The following is a 20,000-nucleotide window of genomic DNA, read 5'->3' on the forward strand; positions in this document are numbered from 1 at the left end:
TACATGGGAACATACACGAGGGATACCAAGAACACCAGGGGTCAAGGGTCAAACACACACACAGGATCTGAACTTTAGGTCGCGCCTTTATTTTGGAAACACTTTACATCCAACACATCCACTAAGCACATGTCCTGTTACCACGGCAACACACTGGACTTTTAGTTATACCCCTCTCCCTCTCCATCCCTCTCCACCCCTCTCCCTCTCTCCCTCGTTCTCCCCCTCCCTCTCTCTCTCCCTCTCCCTCTCTATCTCTCTCTCTCTCTCTCTCTCTCTCACTCTCTCTCTCTCTCTCCCCCTCTCCCCTCCCCTCTCCCTCTCCTTCTCTCTCTCCCCCTCCCTCTCTATCTCTCTCTCTCTCTCTCTCTCTCACTCTCTCTCTCTCTCTCTCTCTCCCCCTCCCCCTCTCTCCCCTCTCCCTCTCCTTCTCTCTCTCCCCCTCTCTCTTTTCCCCTCCCTCCCTCCCCCTCTCTCTCTCCCCCTCCCTCCCCCTCTCTCTCCCATTGCTCTGCGGTTACATCACATCAACACTAAATGAACACATGATGTTTGGGTCTCGATGATGAAGGGTAAATGACGCTGCAGGACGTGACGGGTGAGCGTTGCTGAAGGACTGGGGGTTGACCCCTGACCCCCTGACCCCCTGACCCCATCAGACCTACTCCTGTAGGACCTGCAACAGCTGCTGGGCCAGGACTCTGGGGTTAAAGGTCACCGCCGCCCTCCGTCTCCGGCGACGACTCCCCTCCTCCTCCTGGGCGGTTGCTATGGTATCCGGCCCCTCTCCTCCTCTCCCTCCCTCCTCCTCCTCCCCCTCCAGCCTCAGCCTCTTCACCCTGAGCAGGGGGGAGTCGCTGCTAGGCAACGGGGGAGACGCGTTGTCAAGGGAACGGCGGGACCTGGTGTGGGCGGGGCTGACAGGTCTTGGTGCCGCGACGTCCCGTCTGGAGCGGGACTTTGCAGGGGCCATACTGCCCAGTATCCTAGCAACCAGGTATCTAGGGCGACGGAAAAAGGAAGCAATCTGAGTCACAAACCCATCAACACCTGTTAGTCTGTTGTGAAGGTCTGAACCCGGTACGGTCTGAACCCGGTCTGAACCCGGTCTGAACCTGGTACAGTCTGAACCCGGTCTGAACCCGGTCTTAACCCGGTCTGATCCCGGTACGGTCTGAACCCGGTACGGTCTTAGACCCACACCCTAAAGTAGGTGACCTTTGTTTGACCTTTTTTTTTACCTTTGTTTGACCTTTGTCTGACATTTGTGTGACCTTTGACCCACCTCAGCAGGTCCGGGTCGCCCCCCCGGGGGGACGGCGGTCTGGGTCTGGGGTCTCGCTGGTCCAGCTGGTTCTGTCTGGACCGCTCCAGCAAAGTCCTGGCCAGGCGAGGGTCCATTCTGGGGGCGGTCAAACCTGTTACTGATGGTACTGGTTAGACTGGTCTTACTGATGGTACTGGTTAGACTGGTCTTACTGATGGTACTGGTTAGACTGGTTTCAGATGGTACTGGTTAGACTGGTTTCAGATGGTACTGGTTAGACTGGTTTCAGATGGTACTGGTTAGACTGATCTTACTGATGGTACTGGTTAGACTGGTCTTACTGATGGTACTGGTTAGACTGGTTTCAGATGGTACTGGTTAGACTGGTCTTACTGATGGTACTGGTTAGACTGGTTTCAGATGGTACTGGTTAGACTGGTTTCACTGATTGTACTGGTTAGAATGGTTTCAGATGGTACTGGTTTACTGATGCTACTGGTTGGACTGGTTTACTGATGGTACTGGTTAGACTGGTTTCACTGATGGTACTGGTTAGGACTGGTGATGGTACTACTGGGGACTGGTTTCACTGATGGTACTGGTTAGGACTGGTGATGGTACTGGTTAGACTGGTTTCACTGAAGGTACTGATTGGGTGAAGATACTATTTTGTTTTTACTCGGTGACGTACTTGTTAGGAGTGGTTTTACTAGGTGATGTACTAGTTAGGTGCTGCAGTAGTTAGGACTGTTTTTTAAAAGGTGACATACTAGTTAAGGGATGCACTAGTTAGTACTGGTTTCACTAGATTGTACCTCTCCAGCAGGGCCCAGCTAGCAGCCTGGGAGTTTCCTGGACTCATGCCCCTGCCGGTGTCGTCATAGTCCTGGGTTGCCAGGCGCTGGAAGGGCCCCCCCCCCCTCCTCCTCCTCCTCCTCCACCACGTCCATCACGTCCATGTCTCCTGGGTTGACCAATCCCGCACCTTCTGCCTCTGACATGAGGCGGAGCATAGCGGCCATGTAGGCAGCTGATTGGTTGATTAAATTAAAGAGATAAAGAGCTCATCTTACTGAACAGGCTTGTGTGTGTGTGTGTGTGTGTGTGTGTGTGTGTGTGTGTGTGTGTGTGTGTGTGTGTGTGTGTGTGTGTGTGTGTGTGTGTGTGTGTGTCTGGTGATTGTGTGTGTGTCTGGTGTGTGTGTGTGTGTCTGGTGTTTGTGTGTGTGTCTCTGGTGTGTGTGTCTGGTGTGTGTGTGTGTTTGCTGTGAGTGTTTATGAGTGTTTGGATGTGAGTTTGTTGGGTGTGTTTTTGTGTGTGTGCGTGAGTTTGCTGTGAGTGTATATGTGCGTTTGCTGTGAGTGTTCGGAAGTGCGTTTGATGTGTGTGTTTTGTGTGTGTGTGTGTGTTCACCTCCTTCCTGCTCTTGTTCCCTCCTCTGGTTGCTCTCCACCAATCGCTGCAGGGCGTCATCTAAGCTCCTCCTCCACTCAGTTTGCTGGTAGTCAGCGTCTCCTCGCTGCACAGGATATGACATCATCTCTGCTTCGTTTGGCAGCAGGTCCCGCAAGTCTCTACGGAGTCGCCTGGCCGACGCCCCCTGGCCCTCCAAGCCACGCCCCCCTGGACGCGCTGCTGGGAGGGACTGGAATACAACCAGTTAAACACACCTGTAGTTAATACAACCAGTTAAACACACCTGTAGTTAATACAACCAGTTAAACACACCTGTAGTTAATGCAACCAGTTAAACACACCTGTAGTTAATGCAACCAGTTAAACACACCTGTAGTTAATGCAACCAGTTAAACACACCTGTAGTTTATACAACCAGTTAAACACACCTGTAGTTAATACAACCAGTTAAACACACCTGTAGTTAATACAACCAGTTAAACAAACCTGTAGTTAATACAACCAGTTAAACAAACCTGTAGTTAATACAACCAGTTAAACACACCTGTAGTTAATACAACCAGTTAAACACACCTGTAGTTAATACAACCAGTTAAACACACCTGTAGTTAATACAACCAGTTAAACACACCTGTAGTTAATACAACCAGTTAAACACACCTGTAGTTAATACAACCAGTTAAACACACCTGTAGTTAATACAACCAGTTAAACACACCTGTAGTTAATACAACCAGTTAAACACACCTGTAGTTTATACAACCAGTTAAACAAACCTGTAGTTAATACAACCAGTTAAAAACACCTGTAGTTAATACAACCAGTTAAACACACCTGTAGTTAATACAACCAGTTAAACACACCTGTAGTTAATACAACCAGTTAAACACACCTGTAGTTAATACACCTGTAGGTAAAAAACTGTTGTTAAACACACCTGTAGTTAATACACCTGTAGTTAAACACACCTGTAGATAACCACCTATAGTTAAACACCCCTGTAGTTAATACACCTGTAGTTAAACACACCTGTAGTTAATCACCTATAGTTAAACACACCTGTAGTTAATCACCTATAGTTAAACACACCTGTAATTAATCACACTTGTAGTTAGTTAAAACACCTTTAGTAAGAACCTGAACTTGTATAACATACCCTTAGTTAAATAAATGTAATATAAATATTTATTATATTATATTATCTAAATATGTAATATCTTTATTATATTATGTTATATTCATTATGTTATCAACGAAATTATGTTAAAATCATTATATAATCATCTAAACATGTTATTCTCCTAACTACAACAACAATTTGCCATGTCTGTCACTGTGCTGTTGCCTAGCAACCAGCTCTCCTCCGCATTCTCTTTCTCTCATCCATCCATCAATACCCCTCACTGCCTCTCATTCCCTCTGTCGTCTCTCCCTCTTCCCAACTCTCTCTCTCTCTCTCTCTCTCTCTCTCTCTCTCTCTATCTCTCTCTCCCTCTCTCCGTCACTCTCTCTCTTTCTCTCTCTCTCCCTCTCCGTCACTCTCTCTCTCTCTCTCTCTCTCTCTCTCTGTCTCTCTCTCTCTCTCTCTCTCTCTCTCTCTCTCTCTCTCTCTCTCTCTCTCTCTCTCTCTCTCTCTCTCTCTCTCTCTCTCTCTCTCTCTCTCTCTCTCTCTCCCTCTCCCTCTCCTCCACTCTCTCTCTCTATCTCTCTTTCCCTCTCCGTCACTCTCTTTATCGATCTATCTCTCTACCCATCCATGCATCCCAGGCAGGTAAAGTGAGAACAGATTCTCAATACAGCAATACCTACGTAACAACATCAAGATAGATACACATATACATATCTAGCCCTAACAATATTACAATACAATATCTAGATAGATGCACACATATATTTCTAGCTCTAACAACACTACAATACAATATCTAGATAGATACACACATATATATATAGCTCTAACAATACGACAACGCAATACCTAGATAGATACACATTAATGCAAGACGTTAAAATTCTACATTACAATATAAAGATAGATGCACATATTTATTTCTAGATATTATAATACTACAATACAACACAATATATATATAATCAGATTAATGTCTAGACATATATGTATTCTCTAGATATAAATAATATTAATTATATTAACATTAATGTTTATATATAGATATTCATTAATCACACTTATTTAAACAGAAGTGCTGATGTCATCCTGCCTGGCGACAGTAGTAACCGTGGTTACACAACACCATGACGACACACATGTTTGAACACACACACACACGCAAGCACGCAAGCACGCAGGTGCCCACACACGCACACACACGTCGTACACACGCACACACAAACAAACAAAAGCACAAACACACGCACACTCCTCCTACCTTAGCGTTCAGCACGCTGCAGGCAGTAACGCACAACAGACACAACGGGCCCAGCATTCTGTCCTCTGTCCGTCCGTCCGTCTGACAGAATGCGGCTGCCCTGTTTTAGTGTCTCTCGCCCGTGTACACTCCCTCCTCAGCTGAAGAGAGCGAGCGAGTGAGAGACAGACAGAGAGACACAGAGAGAGAGAGGGGGGAGGAGCTAGAGAGATGCGTGATGAGGAAAGAGCATGATGTGAAAGGGAGCGAACAAACACACTAACGTTCATCCCTCCCTCCCTTCCTCCCTCCCTCCCTCCCTCCGCCCCCCCCCCCCCCTTTCTGTTTGAGAACAGGATGCAGTGATGCGGTTGCCATGGTAATGTCTTTATTGAAACATGGGATCCAAAGGGTTAAGAAACAGGGTCAAAGGGTTTCTATAGTCACAATTCATACAAACATATTGATAACCGTCGTCAACACTGATGTGGTCGCCTTGGTTACGGATGCTGGGTAGAATATCAGAGGAAGTTACATCACAAGTCAGAGGCATTGAGTCACCACGACACCAGAACAACGATAAGACACACAAACACACACACATGCACAAGCCCACACACACATACACACACACATTTGTGATCCCAGACACACCCAAACACCCCCCACACACACACCCAAACACCCCCCCACACACACACACACCCACACACACACACACACACACACACACACACACACACACACACACACACACACACACACACACACACACACACACACACACACACACACACACACACACACACACACATGCTGCTGTATGGGGCTGGTGGTCATGCAGGGGTTAAATATCTAAGACTGAAGGAAAGGCTTTATGATCGATAGATGAACTGTTTTTTGATTGATAGATTACGTGTCCTCTGCTTATTGATCCGAACACTCATCCTCTCCCCTGGCTTCTACAATATTAATATACCTGCCCATCATATTATGTCATCCCTTTTCCCATCATACTGCGGAGGTGAGGCTGTTGCCATCCCAACACAGAACGCAAATCCTTTCATCTCCCTGCTATTCACTTAACATCACCCCCTCCTAATATAATCACTGAGTCATTACCGCTCTGATAAACAGTCAACACCACCCCTTACTCATATTATCACAGAGTCATCAACAACCCTTACTCATATTATCACAGAGTCATCAACAACCCTTACTCATATTATCACAGAGTCATCAACAACCCTTACTCATATTATCACAGAGTCATCAACAACCCTTACTCATATTATCACAGAGTCATCAACAACCCTTACTCATATTATCACAGAGTCATCAACAACCCTTACACATATTATCACAGAGTCATCAACAACCCTTACACATATTATCACAGAGTCATCAACAACCCTTACTCATATGATCACAGTCCTTACCACCCATTACACCTCAAGTCTCTTAACTTGACAGGATGGTATCTAGTGTGTACACCAGACGGCATGTATACACAGCATGTGCTAGACGGTGCAAATGACACCATCCGTGCTAGGTAGTACCAGCTAATCTGCTAGCACGGATACGTGGTACCTTTAGACTGTGTAGTACTATGTAGTAGAGAATCTAACTAAGTGGTACATAGGAGTTGTCTGAGGGGGTTGTGGGATGTTTCTGGTTGCTATGGTAACACATGCTGGCACAAAGTGAGCAAGGGAAAGCACAGGTCCATATAAATAAAGACACGTTCATCTATATCATATCTGTTATGTACAACACTGACACCATGTCGTCATGAGGCTGCTGTCAACTTATTATCACTCTGTTTTCATATTCACATCACTCACAATACTTAACAACAACCCCCCCCCTCCCCCCTCCCCCCACCCCCCACCCCCCCACCCCGATGCAACAGATGAACATCCCGGCAGATATGAAGGAGCGTTGCATTATGGGTAGGCTGCAGACCGCCAACCTTTTGTACACTCCAATGCCTGAGGAAACACACACATTATAGATGTTAATATTATATTAACACATAGATATATAGAGATAAATCATATAAACACGTTATATATGGAGATAAAACATATAAACACAATATATATATAGAGATAAATCATATAAACACATTATATATAGGGATAAATACTAGTAACACATTATATATAGGGATCAATCTTATAAAGACGTTATATATAGAGATAAATCATACACACAAAATATAAATATAGAGATAAATCATACAAACAGATTATATATAGGGATAAATCCTAGTAACACATTATATATAGGGGTAAATCTTATAAACGCATTATATATAGATAAATCTGTTTTCTTACCAGTTTCCTGTCTGCTCACATCTGATTGGAGAAGGAGGTTGGAGCTGCTGCTGGTTGGCCATAGCCCGGACCGAAGTCCGCCTCCTGAGTCTAAATGACAGGAAGTGACATCAGATGATAATAATAATAATCGATAATCAACAGACACTGGCATTACCGAGGGGTCATTAGTAACCTGGCTGTAATTAGCAACCTGGTCATACAGCTGTAGTTACCTGGTTGTAGTTACTGGTTGTAGATACTGGTTGTAGTTACCTAGTGCTTATAGGTTACCTGGTTGTAATAAGTTACCTGGTACTAATAGGTCACCTGGTTATAATAGGTTACCTGGTTGTAGTTACCTGGTTGTAGTTACCTGGTTGTATCCCTGCTGGTTGTAGTCAGGCTGGTCCTATCTAGTGCTATCTACAACAATCTATTATCTATTACTACCAGGTAACCTATTGCTTACCTGCTAGTAATAGGTAACCCGGTACTAGCCTGGTTGTATCCCTGCTGGTTGTAGTCAGGCTGGTAGTAATAGGTTACCTGGGTTACCTGGTTAGTGGTAGATAAGCCGGTACTAACCTGGTTGTATCCCTGCTGGTTGTAGTCGGGCTGTTAGTAATAGTTAACCTGGTACTAGTAGTTTACCTGGTTAGTGGTAGATAAGCCGGTACTAACCTGGTTGTAGCCCTGCTGGTCGGGCTGTTAGTAATAGTTAACCTGGTACTAGTAGTTTACCTGGTTAGTGGTAGATAAGCCGGTACTAACCTGGTTGTATCCCTGCTGGTTGTAGTCGGGCTGTTAGTAATAGTTAACCTGGTACTAGTAGTTTACCTGGTTAGTGGTAGATAACCGGTACTAACCTGGTTGTAGCCCTGCTGGTCGGGCTGTTAGTAATAGTTAACCTGGTACTAGTAGTTTACCTGGTTAGTGGTAGATAAGCCGGTACTAACCTGGTTGTAGCCCTGCTGGTTGTAGTCGGGCTGGTACCCGCCCCCCTGGGTGCCGGCGTAGGGGTCCTGCTCGTAGCCCCCCTGCTGGCCGAAGGCCTCCGGTGCAGCGGCCTTCTCCTGCGGGGGAGGGGCCCGCATGAAGGGGGCCAGGATCCCCGTCTCCTTGAACACGAACCACAGGTTCCCCCCCCACAGGATGAGGTTGATGAAGCCAAACGCCTAGAGGGAGGAGGAGAGAGAGGGGAGAGGGGGGGGAGAGAGGAGAGAGGAGAGAGGGGGAGGAGAGAGGAGAGAGGAGAGAGGGGGAGGAGGGAGGGGGAGGAGAGAGAGAGAGAGGGGGAGGAGAGAGGAGAGAGGAGAGAGGAGAGAGGAGAGAGGAGAGAGGAGAGAGGAGAGAGGGGGAGGAGAGAGGAGAGAGGAGAGAGGGGGAGGAGAGAGGGGAGAGGGGGGGAGAGAGGAGAGAGGAGAGAGGAGAGAGGAGAGAGGAGAGAGGAGAGAAGGGGGAGGAGAGGAGAGAGGAGAGAGGGGGAGGAGGGAGGGGGAGGAGAGAGGGGGAGGAGGGAGGGGGAGGAGAGGAGGTGGAGAGGGGGGGGAGGAGAGAGAGGAGAGAGGGGGAGGAGAGATGATAGAGGACAGAGGAGAGAGGACAGAGGAGAGAGGAGAGAGGGGGAGGAGAGAGGAGAGAGGGGGGAGGAGAGAGGAGAGAGGGGGAGGAGAGAGGAGAGAGGGGGAGGAGAGAGGGGGAGGAGAGGAGAGAGGAGAGAGGGGGAGGAGAGAGGAGAACGGAGAGAGGAGAGGAGGAGAGGATAGTTGGAGAGGGGAGAGAGGAGAAAGAGGAGAGGAGGGGAGATGGGAGGAGAGAGGAGAAAGGAAAGGAGAGGAGCAGAATAGAATAAGATGAGAGAATATCCGTAGGAGCCATACCATGGAGGTGTTTAGCATGCTAGCTAGTTCTACGCTAGCAGTAACATTGAGGTATTTAGCATGCTAGGAAGCTCTAGGCTAGCTGTACCCTGGAGCTGTTTAAAATGCTAGTTAGTTCTACTCTAGCCGTAACATTGAGGTGTTTAGCATGCTAGTTATCGCTACACTAGCAGTATTATGGAGGCGTTTAGCATGCTAGTTAGCACTAGGCTGGCCGTACCACGGAGGTGTTTAGCATGCTAGCTAGCTCTAGGTTGTCCGTACCACAGAGGTGTTGAGGCCGGACATGACGGGGTCGTGGACCTCCTTGCAGTGGTTCTCCTCGTTGCTACAGGCGGCGATCATGGTGAGGACCATGTCGGGGTCCGTCGCCCTCTTCACGTCGGTGAGACCCTTCGCCCACGCGGCTGAACTCACCAGCCACATGAAGGCAAAGACCCCCGTCACACCCAGGTCCTACACACACACACACACACACACACACACACACACACACACACACACACACACACACACACACACACACACACACACACACACACACTTTAGCTAGGCTAGGTTTTGCATGTTAAGCTAGGCAATGTTCGCCTGGCTACGTGTTATTAGCTAGGCTAGCTGTTATATGCTAGGCTAGTTGTTACATGATATTTTAGGTGTTGCCTGGACTAGGCAGTGGTAAGTTATGATGGTAAGTTAGTGATGGTTACTAGGTGATGTTGAGTTAGTGATGCTGCTAGGTGAGGTTAATTAGTGACGGTTGCTAGGTGAAGTTGAGTTAGTGATGGTAACTAGGTTAGCCTCTTGTTGTGAGCTAGGCTAGACGTGGTGTGCTAAGCTAGGGTGCTATGCTAACGTTCTATTAGCACGCCCCTGTTGTGTGCTAGGCTAGACGTGGTGTGCTAGGCTGCTACGCTAAGATACTATTAGCGGGGCCTTGTTGTGTGCTAGGCTATACGTGGTGTGCTAGGCTAGGCTGCTATGCTAACATAAAGTTGGCGGGCCCATGTTGTGAGTAAGGCTAGGCGTGGTGGGCTATGCTAGGCTGCTATGCTAACATACTATTAGCGGGCCCTTGTTGTTCTCCTTGTACTTCTCGTAGGCGAAGACGTAGATGAAGAGCGCCGCGGTGGAGTAGAGGAAAGCGAACACTCCGATAGTGACGAAGAACTCAGCGGAGGAAGAGTAGTCTCCGATGAGGAAGAGGCGCTCCGGGTTTCCCCCCGTGCAGGTGGGGGCGTCGAAGTACACCATGTGCATCCTGGAGACAACAGGACGCTAGTCTTCTACCGCATCAAGGTACTCAAGTAGCCATTGAGCATGAGACGGGTGGATGGTGATAGTGAACATAAGGAGGGTGTATATATGTTGATAGTGAACATAATAAGTGTGTTTGGTGATAGTGAACATAATAAGTGTGTTTGGTGATAGTGAACATAATAAGTGTGTTTGATGATAGTGAACATAATAAGTGTGTTTGGTGATAGTGAACATAATAAGTGTGTTTGGTGATAGTGAACATAATAAGTGTGTTTGATGATAGTGAACATAATAAGTGTGTTTGATGATAGTGAACATAATAAGTGTGTTTGGTGATAGTGAACATAATAAGTGTGTTTGATGATAGTGAACATAATAAGTGTGTTTGGTGATAGTGAACATAATAAGTGTGTTTGGTGATAGTGAACATAATAAGTGTGTTTGGTGATAGTGAACATAATGAGTGTGTTTGATGATAGTGAACATAATGAGTGTGTTTGGTGATAGTGAACATAATAAGTGTGTTTGGTGATAGTGAACATAATAAGTGTGTTTAGTGATAGTGAACATAATAAGTGTGTTTGATGATAGTGAACATAATAAGTGTGTTTGGTGATAGTGAACATAATAAGTGTGTTTGGTGATAGTGAACATAATAAGTGTGTTTGGTGATAGTGAACATAATAAGTGTGTTTGATGATAGTGAACATAATGAGTGTGTTTGGTGATAGTGAACATAATAAGTGTGTTTGGTGATAGTGAACATAATAAGTGTGTTTGATGATAGTGAACATAATAAGTGGATTTGGTGATAGTGAACATAATAAGTGTGTTTGGTGATAGTGAACATAATAAGTGTGTTTGGTGATAGTGAACATAATAAGTGTGTTTGATAATAGTGAACATAATAAGTGTGTTTGGTGATAGTGAACATAATAAGTGTGTTTGGTGATAGTGAACATAATAAGTGTGTTTGATGATAGTGAACATAATAAGTGGATTTGGTGATAGTGAACATAATAAGTGTGTTTGGTGATAGTGAACATAATAAGTGTGTTTGATGATAGTGAACATAAGAAGTGGATTTGGTGATAGTGAACATAATAAGTGTGTTTGGTGATAGTGAACATAATAAGTGTGTTTGGTGATAGTGAACATAATAAGTGTGTTTGGTGATAGTGAACATAATAAGTGTGTTTGGTGATAGTGAACGTAATAAGTGTGTTTGGTGATAGTGAACATAATAAGTGTGTATATATGGGGATAGTGAACATAAGAATTGTGTTTTGTGACAGTGAACATAATAAGTGTGTTTGATGATAGTGAACATAATAAGGGTGTATATGGGGATAGTGAACATAATAAATGAGTATTTGATAGTGAGCAGACCTGAATGGGTACTCGAACTTCACCTCGATGCTCAGATCACTCTCTGTCCGGTTCTTACACTCCACCGCCATCTTGAACATCCCAGAATAACTTCCACAGGTGGAGAACGCAAAGATGGAGAAAAACTAGGAGAGAGAGAGCGCGAGAGAGAGAGAGAAAGCGAGAGAGAGAGAGAGAGAGATAGATAGAGTGATGCATAGAGTGATAGAGTGATAGAAAACAGATAGATATTTGAGATGTTACTCAAGGATGATTACTAGGTTATGGGTTAGTTAGTGATGGTTACTACCTGATGGCTAGTGAGATATTGTATGGTAATGGTAACAAGGTGATTGTTATCTAGTTCTGATTAGTTAGTGATGGTAAATAGGTGATTGATTAGTTAGTGATGGTAAATAGGTGATGGTTTTAAGTCGATTGGTTAGTTAGTGATGGTAACTAAGCCATGGTTACAAGGTGAATGGCTAGTTATTGATGGTTACTAGGGGATTGGTTAGTTAGTGATGGTTACCAGGTAATTGGTTAGTTAGTGATGGTTACCAGGTGACTGGTTAGTTAGTGATGGTTACTAGGTGATTGGTTAGTTAGTGATAGTTTACAGGTAATTGGTTAGTTAGTCATGGTTACCAGCTGACTGGTTAGTTATTGATGGTTACTAGGCTATTGGTTCGTAAGTGATGTTAACTAGGTGGCTTGTAGGCTAGTGATGGTAACTAGGTAATTGGTATGTTGGTGATGGTTACTAGATGATTAGTTAGTTAGTGATTGTTACGAGGTGATTGGTTAGTTAGTGATTGTAACTAGGTGATTGGTTTATTTAGTGATGGTAACTAGGTGATAATTTACCCATTGTAAGGCTTTGATGAAACCCAACGGAACTTTCAGGATACGGAACTGCCCTTGGGCAACCAGCTGGAGAGAGCGAGAGCGAGTGAGAGCGAGAGCGAGAGCGAGAGCGAGAGAGAGAGAGAGAGAGAGAGAGAGAGAGAGAGACACATAGACATAGACAGAGAGAGAGAGAGATAAAGATAGAGACATATACATAGACAGACAGACAGACAGATAAAGAAAGAGAGAGAGATAGGTAGGTAGACAGAGAGAGAAAAAGAGACAGGAGGGAGAGCGGGTGGTGTGAGAGAGAGAGAGAGAGAGAGAGAGAGAGAGAGAGAGAGAGAGAGGGTGTAAAATTATGTTACACATGAGATACTGATTTTTTTGTATATAGTATGACGTAACATAGGCATAGCATTCCATGAGCATAGCATAGTAGCATCAGTGTCGGGAAGGTTTAGGCTACTAAACCATATTCACGTATCTATAGACATGTATTCATGTATTCATAAGGATGTATTCATGTACCCATACGGATCTGTTCATGTATCTAGAGGGATACATTCATGTATTTATAGAGATGTATTCATGTAGCTAGAGAGATGTATTCATGTATTCATAGGGACCAGACTAGACCGGACTAGACCTGACTAGACCGGACTACACCTGACTAGACCTGACTAGACCGGACCAGACCGTACTAGACCGGACAAGAAAGGACTAGACCTTACTAGACCAGACTAGACCTGACTAGACCGGACTACACCGGACTAGACCGGACTAGCAGCAAACTAGACAGGACTAGACCTGACTAGACCGGACTAGACCGGACTAGCAGCAGACTAGACAGGACTAGACCTGACTAGACCTGACTAGACCAGACTAGACAGGACTAGACCTGACTAGACCTGACTAGACCAGACTAGACCGGACTAGACCGGACTAGACAGGACTAGCAGCACACTGGACCTGACTAGACCTGACTAGACAGGACTAGAGCTGACTAGACCGGACTAGACCTGACTAGACCTGACTCGACCGGACTAGCAGCAGACTAGACCTGACTAGACCTGACTAGACCGGACTAGCAGCAGACTAGACCTGACTAGACCTGACTAGACCGGACTAGCAGCAGACTAGACCTGACTAGACCTGACTAGACCGGACTAGCAGCAGACTAGACCTGACTAGACCTGACTAGACCGGACTAGCAGCAGACTAGACCTGACTAGACCTGACTAGACCGGACTAGCAGCAGACTAGACCGGACTAGACCTGACTAGACCGGACTAGCAGCAGACTAGACCGGACTAGACCTGACTAGACCGGACTAGCAGCAGACTAGACCGGACTAGCAGCAGACTAGACCGGACTAGAAGCAGACTAGACCGGACTAGAAGCAGGCCATTGCTGGTTCTGTTCCAGGAGGATCTGGGTGCAGGGTCCAGTAGTTCTATGTGAGCTAGTGTCCTGAGGTCCAGCAGGCGGCCATTTTACCCCCCCCCCCCCCCAGAGACCCCCTCCCGGTGGGTCGAGCACCAGGTCTGTTTACGTGTCTAATCCACTGCAACACGAGCCGCTAGCGCCTGACAGCGGGGGGATGCTGAGGCAGCGGCGTACTCCGCCCTGGAGACTGAGTACTACACCGCGCACCATCCGAGAGCATCCACGCACCACACTGCATCCAACCTGCCTCCTGCATCCCCCCCCCCCAATCCTTCATCCACCCGTCCTGCTCCACCCACCACCCAGCTCCCTTCATCCACCCGTCCTGCTCCACCCATCCTGCCCTCGCCCATCCTGCTCCACCCTCTCAGCCACACGTTATATTCTCCATGTCCGCATTACAGATAAAAAAATAATCTTACCTTGTTCACGAGATCCATCCTGACGACTGGAGAGGAGAGGAGAGGACAGAGAGGAGAGAGGATGGAGGGAGAGAGAGAGAGAGAGAGAGGGGAGGGAGGGGAGAGAGAGGGGGAGGGGGCGATAGAGCGAGAGGGTGGGGGAGGGGACCAGAGCCTACTGCGTCACGCCGCTTCCACGGTGTTGACGTGGAGGAGCAGCGATGATGAACACACGGATCGTTACCACCGGGACCACAGAAACACACTCTATAGTAGGCTCATTCAGGAGGGCTAGGTGCTACATTACATAGGATAGATGTAGCTACTATAAATACTATGAACTAGAGAGAAGGGGAGGGAGAGAGAGAGGGGGGGAGGGAAGGGAGAGAGGAGGGGGGGGGAGAGAGAGAGAGAGAGAGAGAGAGGGAGAGAGAGCGTACAGAGACTACATTACATAGGATACATTTGATACTATAAATACGACGAACTAGAGAGAGAGAAGGGGAGGGAGAGGGAGAGAGAGAGAGAGAGGGGCAGGGAGAGAGAGAGGGTGAGGTTAGGGAGAGAGAGAGAGAGAGAGAGAGAGAGAGAGAGAGAGAGAGGGGCAGGGAGAGAGAGAGAGAGGGTGAGGTTAAGGAGAGAGAGAGAGAGAGAGAGAGAGAGAGAGAGAGAGAGAGAGAGCGAGAGAGAGAGAGAGAGAGAGAGAGAGAGAGAGAGAGAGAGAGAGAGGGGGGGGGGAGGCAGGGAGGCAGGGAAACCACCCTATAGGGTGAGTGACAGGCCAGGCTCATGTTGCTCACTTTATTGTGTATCAAAAAGAGAAACAGCTTCACATAGAAAACCAACATCAGCTTTAGGATGCATTCCAACAAACGTTCACACCGAGAAGACTAGCCGCCCGCCGTTACCCTGACAACAGCACAAACACAAGAATAAGACCACAAGATGGAGGACTCTGGCGTCTGGTCACAAAGTGTGGCAAATATTATAAAAAGAACAAGATAAACATGATCTATATTGAGTATAGAGCTGCATACTGGTGGAATATCTGCTCCGCCCACAAGGGAGGGCTGAGGTTTACAGACCAATAGAAACACATCAAAACAGTTGGGGGCGGAGTCTTAACATACAGGAAGAGATTAAAAAAGAACCATCACAGTTTGGAGCAGGAGGAGGAGAGCGGATCAGGTGCAGGAGGAGGTGGACAAGTGAGGAGGAGGAGAGAGGAGAGAGGAGCGAGGTTGAGGAGAGTTGAGAGAGGAGAGGAGAGGAGAGGAGAGGAGAGGAGAGGAGAGAGGAGGAGAGAGGAGGAGAGGAGGTGGACAAGAGAGGAGGAGGAGAGAGGAGAGAGGAGGAGAGGAGCGAGGTGGAGGAGAGATGAGAGAGGAGAGGAAAGGAGAGGAGAGGAGAGGAGAGGAGAGGAGAGGAGGTGTCAGTGTCCGTTGCTGACTTAAGAGTCTTGTCGTGTCGCTGCCATGGTGGCGCTAGAGTCCCAGTCACCGATCGGTGCCCTGATGCATGCTGGGTATTCAGCCTTCTTCCCATTTGTGATGTAGTCATTAAGCTTTGATCCACAACAACATGTCAGCGTCCGTGGCTCCGCCCCTCCACGGCCCCGCCCCTAGAAGGAGGTCACACAGGCCATCTCGTCGGCCAGCTCCGCCTCCTCCTCCCGGCCGGCTCTGATTGGCTCCTCGTCGCTGTAGAGGGACATGTCGGCGTGGCTGATGATGCTGCTTCCTGTCCCGCCCCTGCAGCTTCCTCTGCTGAGCAGGTCGCTGGCCGCCGACTCCATCTCCTCCACCGTCATGTGACACGCGTCCGCGATCTCACGCTTGGCGAACGCCACGAACTTCGGATCTCTGGCGTAAAGACCCAGACCCTCCGAGACCAGCACCTGGACCAGTACAACCAGTAGCATCATATACACAGAACCAGTGCCATCATTATAGAACTAGGCTATATGTAGAACCACTACATCAAATATTATATAGAACTATATATACAGAACCAGCACCATCATTACTAGATAGAACTATATATGTAGAACCAGTACATCAATATTATATAGAACTATATATACAGAACCAGTACCATCTTTACTAGATAGAACTATATATGTAGAACCAGTACGGCGAGCTTAAACCGGTAGTGAAAACGTAACAGGCGGAGGTTCGATTGGAACGCGGCCGAGCTGTACTCACAGCCTCCACCAGACTGTCTGCAGAGCCTCTCTTCTGACCGCCGTGGGGACCCAGCTGGCCTGGGACCCGCAGGGAGCTGTAGGCCCTGTAGGGGGAGCCCTGCTCTGCTGAAACACACACACACACACACACACACACACACATCAGAGAGCTGTAGGCCTACGGACACACAGAGTCAGAGAGCTGTAGGCTGGTGGATCTATGACCTCATCATAGAGCTAGTGGATCTAGGACCTCTTCCTACAGCTAAGCGGATCTATGTAGTTTATGCTTGAACTGATCCTAGTCAACAGGTTGAACCGGTGCCTTACCTGCCATCCCAGGACCACCACTGTACCAGCCCACTCTGGAGGGAACACCAGTCACACTGACCCCTGGTGGAGACACAGAGTACCACACGTTACTACATACTGACCCCTAGTGGACAGACAGAGTACCACATGTTTCTACATACTGACCCCTGGTGGACACACAGAGTATCACACGTTACTACATACTGAACCCTAGTGGACAGACAGAGTACCACATGTTTCTACATACTGACCCCTGGTGGACACACAGAGTATCACACGTTACTACATACTGAACCCTAGGGGACAGACAGAGTACCACATGTTAATCACTACATACTGACTACACCGCATCCTCTTCTCTGCGCAGGATTGGAAACTAAAAGTCGGATGGAGATCGGGCCGCGGCCCAGCGGTGGGTCGCAACCCGATCACCCTCAGCATGAGGGCCTGTCTACAGGGTGCTGAGGTGGAAAGGTCTAGGAAACAGCGGCGTCGACAGTTGTTGGTGCAGCCATGTTGACTCACAGTCCCCAGAACCTCCTGGGCCAGTGAAGAGGTGAACCCACGAGCAGCTCCGGGAAACGTCTCCCTAGCTAGACGGCCTCTCTTTTGAAGTATGTTCAAATATAATACACATCCTGATGGAAAATATGCTGCAAATCATTCGAATGTACGAGTGAAAAGCGCTGACCCACTGGAGACGAAGAGGTGCTTGGAGAGCACATGGGTGCATCTATTTTATCCTCATGTCGGTGGAAAACAAACAAAACCCGGACGCTGTTACCATCGGAGGACTTGACCCTCTGCAGAGGAGGGTGACGCCCTGCTAGACCGGCCTCCCTCTCCTCACCTCCTCCTTCCCGGCCTCCTTTCTTCATCTCTCCTCCCCAGGAGGAGTTGCTGTCCTCCTCGACCAGGATGAGAGGAGCGTAGAGGAGGCGCCCGCGCGTGGGGCAGGGGTGAGCCCAGGAGGAGCCCAGCACGGAACGAGACTCATAACCCCCAGACTGAGGGGAGGAGAGGAGAGGGGAGAGGAGGAGAGGGGGAGAGAGGAGGAGAGAGGAGAGAAGAGAGGGGAGAGGGGGAGAGAGGAAGAGAGGGGAGAGAGGAGGAGAGGGAAGGAGGAGGAGAGAGGAGAGAAGAGGATGAGAGGAGAGAGGGGAGAGGAAAGGAGGGAGGAGGAGAGAGGGGGAGAGGGGGAGAGAGGAGAGGGGAGAGAGAGGAGGAGAGGGGGGAGGAGGAGAGGGGGGAGAGAATAGAGAGGGAAGGAGAGAGGAGAGTGGGGAAAGACAAGAAGATTAGGAGGAGATTAGACAGGTGTGTTATTTTTCTGTGTGTGTGTGTTTGTGGGTGTGTGTATGTTTGTGTAAGTATAGCTGTGTGTGTGTGTGTGTGTGTGTGTGTGTGTGTGTGTGTGTGTGTGTGTGTGTGTGTGTGAGTACCTGTGTGTGCGTGAGAACCTGTGTTTGTGTGTGTGTGTATGTGTGTGTGTGTGTGTTTGTGTGTTTGTGTATGTGTGTGTGTGTAAGTACCTGAGTGTGTGTCCTACGGGGGGAGGAGGGGTGGTGGTAGGTCCCAGGGGGTGGGAGATCATCTGAACTCCCTTGTCTGCTCAGACAGTGGATGTTGAAGGACGGCTTACGACCTGAACACACGCACACACACACACACACACACACACACACACACACACACACACACACACACACACACACACACACACACACACACACACACACACACACACACACACACACACACAAAAAAAATCTTGTGTTCAAGGTTCAAGGTTCAAGTTCCCAGGCTGCTAACATCAATCAGAAAAACAAATGGAACGATAGGTCCGTTATTCACAACGTCACATGATTGACCTCCACAAACACACACACACACACACACACACTCCCTGTCACGGAGCACTGAACCCCTGCTGTCTGTAGGGACACTCAAACCCTGTACTGAACCCTCCTCCAGCGGGGCCCAGCGGGGAGGCAGGGCCCCAGTGTGGGGGCCAGCTGCTGCAGTACAGGGCCACAGCATCCAGAGCTACAGGACTGCCTCCAGGTCGGGCCTCCAGGTCATGTCTCATCTCTCGTCCTGAACACCGTGACCCCAACCGGACCCCTGACCCCAGGTGGACCCCTGAACGGGGGCGTGACCTCCGACCCCAGCTTGACCTCTGACCTGTTGGCGTGGCCGGAAGGAGGCGCCTCCGAGCTGTGTGCCGGCCATCTCCGTTACCATAGCAACCACTCCTGTAGGGAGGGATGGAGTCAGGGTCAGGATACACAGCTGGTTCCTCCAGGTAACCCCTGAGGGAACACACACACACACGCACACACACACACACACACACAGACAAAGGCAGAGGCACACGCACATACACAGACATACAAGCAAACACACACACATTAGACAAACATCACACACACACACACACATTTCACAGACACAAACACACACACACACACAGACACACATTTCACACACACACAAACACACACGCACGCACATATACAATACACAAACACACACAGTTCCTTGACCCTACCTCTCTCTGGAGTTGACGTCGCTCTCCTCTCTGTCCTCCCTCTCTCCTCCCTCCATCCCCCCGTTCATACTGAGGAGAGGAGAGGAGTTGAATCAAAATATATAATATATCTTTAATATGTATATAAATATATCTGTAACATATATAGAGGTCTACCTGTTTGTACTTCGAGACTCCTTCACACTCCTGAGAGACGGTTGCCGTTGGTGATGGTTGCTGTGGCGCCGGCGGTCATCCTCCATAGCAGCAGGTTCTTTGGAGAGCGAGCCCACCCGATGGATCAGACCCCCGTTAGACACGCCCCCTTCCTCCAGCAAGTCCCTGGAACCTGGGGGCAAAGGTCACCATGGGAGCAAAGGTCACCATGGGGGCAAA

The 20,000-nt window shown here is 48.2% G+C and overlaps 3 protein-coding genes across 8 annotated transcripts in view; all 3 read right to left on the reverse strand.

Moving 5' to 3' along the window:
- Nucleotides 1-68: 68 nt before the first annotated feature.
- On the reverse strand, nt 69-5,244 carry pcsk1nl (proprotein convertase subtilisin/kexin type 1 inhibitor, like). Its single transcript, XM_060060120.1, has 6 exons — nt 5,074-5,244; nt 2,681-2,912; nt 2,149-2,297; nt 2,083-2,108; nt 1,286-1,402; nt 69-1,001 (listed from the first exon to the last, which is right to left on the reverse strand). Exons 1-6 carry the CDS (start codon nt 5,128-5,130, stop codon nt 662-664), a joined length of 921 nt encoding a protein of 306 aa, XP_059916103.1. The 5' UTR covers nt 5,131-5,244; the 3' UTR covers nt 69-661.
- A 174-nt stretch (nt 5,245-5,418) lies between these two features.
- Nucleotides 5,419-14,759, reverse strand: LOC132458290 (synaptophysin-like). 2 transcript variants are annotated; one of them, XR_009525884.1, is made up of 9 exons: nt 14,599-14,759; nt 12,746-12,811; nt 11,900-12,024; nt 10,313-10,511; nt 9,518-9,709; nt 8,282-8,548; nt 8,055-8,192; nt 7,392-7,481; nt 5,419-7,043 (listed from the first exon to the last, which is right to left on the reverse strand). XR_009525884.1 is itself a non-coding variant. In XM_060052872.1 (8 exons), exons 1-7 carry the CDS (start codon nt 14,614-14,616, stop codon nt 7,407-7,409), a joined length of 894 nt encoding a protein of 297 aa, XP_059908855.1. In that variant the 5' UTR covers nt 14,617-14,758; the 3' UTR covers nt 5,419-7,043; nt 7,392-7,406. The 2 variants fall into 2 exon arrangements, 1 of the variants encoding a protein (XP_059908855.1); XM_060052872.1 differs by lacking the exon at nt 8,055-8,192 and having other exon boundaries at nt 8,330-8,548; nt 14,599-14,758.
- Nucleotides 14,760-15,951: 1,192 nt separating this feature from the next.
- Nucleotides 15,952-20,000, reverse strand: part of LOC132458301 (voltage-dependent L-type calcium channel subunit alpha-1F-like) — a 5,201-nt gene continuing 1,152 nt past the window's right edge. The window contains exons 3-10 of one of the 5 annotated variants that reach the window (XM_060052905.1): nt 19,782-19,953; nt 19,626-19,694; nt 19,259-19,329; nt 18,607-18,719; nt 17,859-18,081; nt 17,093-17,155; nt 16,782-16,888; nt 15,952-16,474 (exon numbers count right to left, since the gene is read on the reverse strand). In XM_060052905.1, the coding sequence (XP_059908888.1) occupies nt 16,199-16,474; nt 16,782-16,888; nt 17,093-17,155; nt 17,859-18,081; nt 18,607-18,719; nt 19,259-19,329; nt 19,626-19,694; nt 19,782-19,953 (1,094 nt within the window). In that variant the 3' untranslated portion in view covers nt 15,952-16,198. Of the gene's footprint in view, nt 16,475-16,781; nt 16,889-17,092; nt 17,156-17,858; nt 18,082-18,606; nt 18,720-19,258; nt 19,387-19,625; nt 19,695-19,781; nt 19,954-20,000 lie in introns of all 5 variants that reach the window. The other 4 variants (XM_060052896.1, XM_060052887.1, XM_060052920.1 and 1 more) reach the window with 4 other exon arrangements.

The sequence above is a fragment of the Gadus macrocephalus genome, chromosome 1 (genome assembly GCF_031168955.1).
Source record: "Gadus macrocephalus chromosome 1, ASM3116895v1".
Taxonomy (NCBI): Eukaryota; Metazoa; Chordata; class Actinopteri; order Gadiformes; family Gadidae; genus Gadus; species Gadus macrocephalus.

Bases quoted from the DNA above. Each gene is read 5' to 3' on its own strand.
- pcsk1nl (XM_060060120.1), bottom strand. From the start codon at position 5,130: ATGCTGGGCCCGTTGTGTCTGTTGTGCGTTACTGCCTGCAGCGTGCTG. The intron at 2,913-5,073 runs GTAGGAGGAGTG...GTTGTATTCCAG, and splicing joins GCAGCGTGCTGAACGCTAAG to TCCCTCCCAGCAGCGCGTCC. The intron at 1,002-1,285 runs GTGGGTCAAAGG...CCGTCGCCCTAG, and splicing joins GGCGACCCGGACCTGCTGAG to ATACCTGGTTGCTAGGATAC.
- LOC132458290 (XM_060052872.1), bottom strand. The intron at 10,512-11,899 runs GTCTGCTCACTA...TGTTGTCTCCAG, and splicing joins AAGTTCGAGTACCCATTCAG to GATGCACATGGTGTACTTCG. The intron at 7,482-8,329 runs GTTAGTACCGGC...CCTGTCATTTAG, and splicing joins ACCAGCAGGGCTACAACCAG to ACTCAGGAGGCGGACTTCGG.